Here is a 7,891-nt window from a genome sequence, read left to right as displayed (position 1 = left end):
TCCTAAACTACCCGGACTTTAGCATTAATAGTAACTACGCACGGACTCTCGTCACCTCGTGCGTACGTAGTCCCCACAATTAGCAACAATTATTCAATTTAATTCCTATGGGGTAATTTTTCCCTCACAAGATTAGACAAGAGACTTACCTCGTCTTGCTCCAATTTAATCCACTAGAAGGCCTTTTCCACGATTATCCAACTCTGTCTAGCTCGAATCTAGCCAAAATAATTCGATACAATCATTAAAAATTATAGGAATCAATTCTATAAAAAAATACTATATTTTAATAAAAATTCCGAAATTAATTAAAAATTTATCAATGGGGCCCACATCTCGGACTCCAACCATACCAGTTTCACTCAAATCCGACTCCGAATCGATACCGAAATCTCAAAAATTTATTTCTATGAGATTTCTAAAAATTCCCCAAATTTCAATCTCAAAACACTAATTAAATGATGAGAACAATGGTATATTTGTGTTTATAGACCAAATCCGAGTTAGAATCACTTACCCCAATGTCTTTCCTTGAAAATCTATCCAAAATCGCCTCTGCTCCACCTCCAATTTGTTAAAAATGGCGAATGAGACGAATGCCCTCTTTTTATAAAACTGCCCAGACAGCCTTCGGAACTGGGCCTCGAACAGGGCCTCGGTCGTGGCTTCGATCATGGCCCTCGAGCCTAGGCCTTGATCGTGGCTTCGATCACAGGCTCGAGCCTGGACCTCGGTTATGGCCTCGATTATGGCATCGAGTCTGGTCCTTCGATCATAGCTCAATCATGGCATCGAGCTTGAGCCTTTGATTGTGACCCTCGATCTTGGGTATCGATCCTGGCCCTCGAGCCTTGCCTTCGATCATGGCCCTCGAGCTGGACCTTCGATCATGGCTTTGATACACAAGCTCGAGCCTGAGCCTCGTCAACCCTAGGCTCGATACCTGGGCTCGATATCTGGGCTCGATACCTGAGCTCGATCATAGCCCAGAATGTCCAACAGAAGAAGAAAAATTGCAGCAGCTTTTTAAGTCCAAACTTTTGATTCGTTAACCATCCGAAACTCACCCGAGGCCTCCGGGACCTCAACCAAATATACCAAAAAGTCCTAAAATATCATACGAACTTATTTGAAAACTCGAATCACATAAAACGATGCTAAAACCATGAATTATGCTCCCATTCAAGCTTCATGAAACTTAAAATTTTTAACTTCTACACTTTGTCGAAACCTATCAAATCAACTCCGATTGACCTCAAATTTTACACGCAAGTCATAAATGACATAACAGAGCTATAAAAATTTTCAGAACTGGATTCCGACCCCGATATCAAAAAGTCAACTCCCCAGTCAAACTTTCAAACTTTAAATTCCTATTTTAGCCATTTCAAACCTAATTTCACTACAGACTTCAAAAAACAAAATTTCAATCACACTCCTAAGCCCAAAATCAACATACGGAGCTGTTGGAATCATCAAAATTCTATTCCGGGGCCGTTTGCACATAATTAGATATCCGGTCACTATTTGAACTTAAACTTTTAATTTTTTATCAAAATTCCATATCTCGGGCTAGGGACCTCGGAATTTGATTTCGGGCATACACCCGAGTCCCAAATCATGGTACGGACCTACCAGAATTGTCAAAATACTGATCCGAGTCCGTTTGCTCAAAATGTTGACCAAAGTTAACTCAATTGAGTTTTAAAGCTCTAATTCATATTTTAATCCATTTTTCTCATAAAAACTTTCCAAAAATCTTTACGGATTGCGCACGCAAGTCGAGAAATAATAAATAGTACTTTTTCATGGTCTTAGAACACATAATTAATTATTAAATTTAAAGATGACATTTTGGGTCATCACAGATAGATAGAGAGACATAGATTGATCTCATGTATGAATGTAAATGTGTAATGCATAACTTGTTTCAGCAATTACAGAGCCGATCTTGTGCTGTCAATGACCCGCGTCATCAGATCTGCTAGTTCTACATTTTGTCTCTCAATATTTGGTGAAAATAAGAATTTTATTGATCACCAGCACAAAATTGGGTTAATTTCACTGATGGTCATCCAACTTACCATTTATTTCACAAAAGTCACTTATCTATTTTTCATCACTTAAAAGTCACTCAACTTTGCCTTTGTAACTTAAAAGTCATTCTAGTTCAAAACCTATAAAATATCCTATAAAAATATGACATGACATTAAATTTAATTAAAAAATCTAATTATAGTGTCACATAAGCTTAAATGGACCATACCCAATTTAGACCCATTTCATCCAAAATTTGATTTGACCCATAACCCAAATGGGTTTTAATATTTTGAATATTAGACATGGCATGGACCTATAAAATATCCAATAAAAATATGACATGGTATTACATTTAATTAAAAAATCTAACAATAATGCCACATAAGCTTAAATAGACCATATCTAAGTTAGACCCATTTCTTTCCAATTTGACCTATAACCAAAATGGGTTATTAATATTTGAACAATTAACTGGACTAGCACTTTGATTTTGTGGTTAATTTGTAGAAAACAAAGTCTAAGAAATTTAAGAAAAATTAGGTCTTTTGAATTTATCTTTAAGTTTTGGTTGTATATTTACGGTCAATAACACAATACGCTGTCTCTTTCTTTTGTCCAAATTATCGATATAGGTTGTCTACAATTGCGGTGTGTATTGATAACTTTTACTATGCAATTTCATTGTGGGTGTTTCTTACTGAGCAGTATTTTTGTCTGTTAGTATTGCTTAATAAGCAATATTTTGACTTTAATGGAATGGTAATTTGTGAAAATAGTTTTTTATTAGCTTGTTGTTCTTGTCTATTAGTGGCACATTTATATGTTATGTGAGATTGATATGGTAGTATTTTAACTTCATGAAAAATTATAAAATGATATGAAGGATGCAGAAACTGGTTCTATGCTAGTTCTGTTCATATTTTTAATGAAATTATAGGTGGTGGCATTAAGATTATTACGTAACAAATAAAGTAAGATATTTTTAGCACAAAATAATTGTTCTCTTCTTTTCCTTCTAACGTTCAAAATATTAAAACCCATTTGGGTTATGGGTCAAATCAAATTGTGGATAAAATGGGTCTAAATTGGGTATGATCAATTTAAGCTTATGTGGCACTATAATTAGATTTTTTAATTAAATTTAATGCCATGTCATAATTTTATAGGATATTTTATAGGTTTTGAACTAGAATGACTTTTAAGTTACAAAGGTAAAGTTGAGTGACTTTTAAGTGATGAAAAATAGATAAGTGACTTTTGTAAAATAAATGATAAGTTGGATGACCATCAGTGAAATTAACCCGCACAAAACTTTACAATTGAATCCCTCATATTTTCCTTACTCCCCCCTAACAACATATCTGATCTATTATGAGTCCATCATATCAATTGTACTAGTTGTACTATTGCTTCTATTTACAGTAAACTTTCTATCCATGCTATTTGGTTTTGTATTAATGATCTCCTACCTAGTACCTCATGTATCTTCCATTTGCATCCCTCCTTAATAGTATTAACAATCATGTGAGGTCTAGGTACTCTTTGATCCCAATGGGAACCATTCCTCACTCTCCATATGTGATACACCAGTGCTGCCAGTATCGAGATTGTTACTTATTTGCATATTTTACCTCTTATTTTTCTAGTCATACGTCTCCAGATACCCTTCAACTCCTATTGTTTCACCCCCATGTTCATCCATACCAGTACTTCCTGTACACATGCTTTTGAAAATGGGCATTCAAAGTATAAGTGTTATGTTGTTTCTATGGCCCCACACATATGGCACAGTTCGTTTCTTGATAGATTCCTAACCGAGCCAGTCTCTCTCTAGTTAACAGCCTTTTATGCAAAGCTAACCAACATATGAAGTTATGCTTTGGGGTGTTATATTTACTCCAAACCTATCTCCTACCCTCCATTCCTCTCTTCTTCCTTGTCTCCATTTGTAGCCGCTGCCTATTGTGTATTGTCCATTCACTCTGATAGCCAACCCTCTTGGACATATCCAGCTGCAAACTTGTCGCGAATTGTGCATATTTTCCTCCAGTACCAGCAACAATCATGGTGAGGTTTATACTCCTACCAGGATGCTCCTTTTAAGTATAGATGATCCACCCACTTTACCTATAGATTGTTAGCCTTCTTGGCTATATTCCACACATACTTTGCAACTGTTGCCTGATTCCATAGCTCACAATCTATGATCCCCAGCCCACCATCTTGTTTAGGTCTACATACTAGCTCCCAAGCTAACAGTGGTATTTTGTTTGTGTTGACTTTCCCATTCCACAAGAAGTTCCTGCAGATTGCTGTTATGTTTTTCAGTATCTTCTTTGGTAGGATAAATATAGAAGACCAATAGGAGTGAATATGCATCAGGACTGAGTTAACCAGTAGCACTCTCCCTGCATACGACAGATTCCTTATTCCCCAACTTTGTATTCTGGCACATATCTTTCACAGTGCACATATGAGATTTTCTTTGCTGAAATTGGTACTCCTAGGTACCTAAATGGTAGTGTTCCTTTATTGTACCTTGTCATCTCACATATGTCTTTCACACGTTGCCTTTCCATATTAGCACTGTAAATATTGGACTTTGCTGCATTAGTGGTCAGCCCTGGTACTTTTGAGAAGCTGGCTAATCCCCTTAGCATCAATATAACATATTGTATTTCTCATCTACAGAATAGGAGCATATCATCTGCAAAGAATAAGTGGTTCAGTTGTAAACCATTGCATTTAGAGTGATATGCAAACCCTTGTAGTGTGGCTACTTGGTGCATGATTCTGGTGAAGTATTCATACATATTACAAAGATTAATGGGGACATTGGGTCCCCTTGCCGCAATCCTCTCCATCTCTTTATGTTCTCAAATAGCCCTCCATTAATTGCAATTGAATATCTAGATGTAGTTATGCATGTCATTATCCATTTAATAAACTTACTTGGGAAATTCAGAGCATATAAAATCTCATGTACAAAGTCCCACTCTACAGTATCATAGGCTTTTCTCTAGTCGATTTTGATTAGGCAGCTTTTAGTGGTAGCTTTCCTGTTGTATAGCCTCACCAAGTCCTCACATATAAGCACATTCTGGACAATTGTTCTCCCAGCAACAAAGGCACTTTGATTTTCTGATATGATGTCTGGTAGCACTGTCTTCAGCCTCATACACAACATCTAAGAGATCACCTTATAAATGGTATTGGAGCAAGCAATAGGCCTGTAATCTCTCACATGTTCTGCATGGCTGCTTTTTGGAATTAATGTAATTATTGTGGCATTAAGTCTTTTTGGCATTTTTCCATCCTGGAAGAACTCCAGTATCCTTGTGACAACATGCTTACCCACAATTTCCCAGCAATCCTTAAAGAATTGGCTGCCATATCCATCAGGCCCTGGAGCCTTATCCCTTGCTATTGCCCATACTGCTTGTTTTATGTCTCTTTCAGAGAAGCCATGTTCTAGCCATCCTCTCTGCTCCTGAGTAATCGTAGGCCCTTGTCTAACCAACTCATTGCACACATGGTGCCTCCTTCATGTTTTTCCCCAATAGATATTTGTAAAACTCTATAAATGTTTGTGCTATTTCCTCTGGTTCTCTTCTTGTTACCCCTTGTGAGTCTATGACTGAGAAGATCCTGTTTTTATTCCTTCTTTCCTTTATTGGACTGTGGAAGAACTTTGTGTTTTGATCACTTTGAGTTAACCATTGAATTCTACTTTTTTGCCTCAAGAGAATTGATCTCTAGCTTCTCCCCAGATTCTGCACTCCTTAGCTAATTGAATTCTGTCTCAATTAGTGCTTTATTCCTGGGGTTTCCTTGCAGTTTCAATTGGCATTTCTTTAATTCCTCAATTTCTTGATTTGCTTTCTTTTCTACATCTGAGAACCTTTCCTGTTTAGTTTGAGTAGTACTGCCTTTAGCCCGTTCATCTTGCCCACTACTTGGTATAATTTGTCCTCTGCTGTCCCTGTATCCCAGCTCCCTTTTACTTTCTCCTTAAAGTCGTGTACCATTGTCCACATGTTATAGTATTTGAATTGCCTTCTACTCCTGTGATTGCCATTATCCCAATTAACAATAGCTGGGCAATGATCATACAACCCCTCATTCATGTAATGTACTTCAGATATCGGTAGTAAGCTTATCCATTCAGTGTTCACTAATACTCTATCAATCTTACTATATACTCTGTCATGCCCTTCTTGTTTGTTGTTCCAAGTAAAATAAGCACCTGATGACCTTAACTTCTGCAGTCCACAATCAGCCACACAAGCTCTGAATTCCTTAATTTCAGACATTACTACATGTCTCCCAATTATGTCCTCCTTATGTAGCACACAGTTAAAATCTCCCATAATTGCCCATGGGCCAACTACAATACTACTTATTTTCCTAATCTCCTGCCACAAGGGTCTTCGTAGTGCTGGATCATTAAATTCATATACAAATATTGTGTTGTAGTTCAATCCAGTGCCCATGTGCATTACCACACAATGAATCACTTGCTCAGAAATGAAGTCTATCTGAACCTGCATTATTGACGGCTTCCATACCACCCATATTCTTCCCCCAGGATGCGCACCCAAATTGGCTGTAGTTGACGAGCCTCTACATAGATTAAGAGAAGCATTTTGAGCATTGCTTCTCTTAATCTTAGTTTCCAGGAGACCATATAGGCCAACTTTGCACTGATGCATAAACAGATTGATTTCCTTATGTTTATTTGGCCTATTTAGTCCCCTGGTATTCCAAATCTGATACTATCCATTAGATGGGGGGATGCCCCCACCCTTACCCTATTTTGGGTCACCTTTCCCTCCCTGAGCCATTATTTTTGTTATACCATACCTCTGCTCTGCTAACCCCATATTGCTGGCCTCCCCCAGTGCCCCAAAAGATTTCCTTGTGCTTATAATTTGTTCTTTACTTGGACCTCCCATGGCTCTTTTTGAGCTGTTGATCTTTACACTACCCTCATTCTGTACATGCCCTGCATTTTGAATATCATTAACCCCTTTGTTATTTTGTCCCATCATTTGCATTTTCCCTCTATTATCATTCCATGTCTTATTTTGGTATGACTCCTTTCCTTGTTAGTTTGCCTTCTGTTTCTATGCTTGCATATGTTTCCTGCATTCCTTGATTTCATGCCCATAGTTATTACATTCATGGCATAATGTAGGTTTTCATTCATAGTGGACCTTTTGTTCAATGATTTTGCCATACTCATTCTCAAACATGATGCTCGTTGGGTAAGACTGGTCTAAGGCAACCTCCACAAGCATCCTAGCAAAAGTCATCCTCTCCTTCAGTGTTGTAGCTCTGTCAGCCTTCAGTGGATTACCCACTAACCCTGTAATTTTAGTTAGTGCATTCTGTCCCCAGTACTTGATATCAAGTTCTGGTAACCGTATCTGTATCGGCACTCTGCTGAATATTTATTTTCTTGTGTCGATTTCAGGTGACCAAGGCTTAACTATCACTGGCTTTTTGTCGAACATCTGGACTCCGTCTTCTACAACCTTCACTCTACTCTCCATTTGTGTGAATCTCACAAGGAAAACTCCTCTATTAACTTGCGTGACTTTATCAATTCCCATTTTCCCCCAAATTCTGTGGAAATACCCATTAATCACAGTTGCTGGGGGGTTAGACCCCAATACATAACATATGACTGCATTGTTCTAGTATTCCACCTCATCCTTAATGTCTTCCATCATAATTTTGACATTCTGCTGGATTGGTTCCTGCGTTTTCAAATCAAAACCCTCAGGTACTAGACTATTAGCCACAATTTTGCTCCATAGCTTCATATTGGATTCTAGGGTTTGCAATT

General features: G+C 37.7%; 1 protein-coding gene across 1 annotated transcript; it reads right to left on the bottom strand.

Moving 5' to 3' along the window:
- Positions 1–5,227: 5,227 nt before the first annotated feature.
- LOC138905367 (uncharacterized) lies at positions 5,228–7,097 on the bottom strand. Its single transcript, XM_070193879.1, has 3 exons — positions 6,904–7,097; positions 5,932–6,795; positions 5,228–5,582 (listed from the first exon to the last, which is right to left on the bottom strand). The coding sequence occupies exons 1-3, from the start codon at positions 7,095–7,097 to the stop codon at positions 5,228–5,230; spliced, it is 1,413 nt and encodes a 470-aa protein (XP_070049980.1).
- Positions 7,098–7,891: the final 794 nt, after the last annotated feature.

Source organism: Nicotiana tomentosiformis, chromosome 2 (genome assembly GCF_000390325.3).
Source record: "Nicotiana tomentosiformis chromosome 2, ASM39032v3, whole genome shotgun sequence".
In the NCBI taxonomy this organism is placed as follows: domain Eukaryota; kingdom Viridiplantae; phylum Streptophyta; class Magnoliopsida; order Solanales; family Solanaceae; genus Nicotiana; species Nicotiana tomentosiformis.
Note: the sequence above shows the minus strand (reverse complement) of the source record. Positions and strands in the feature narration are given on the sequence as shown.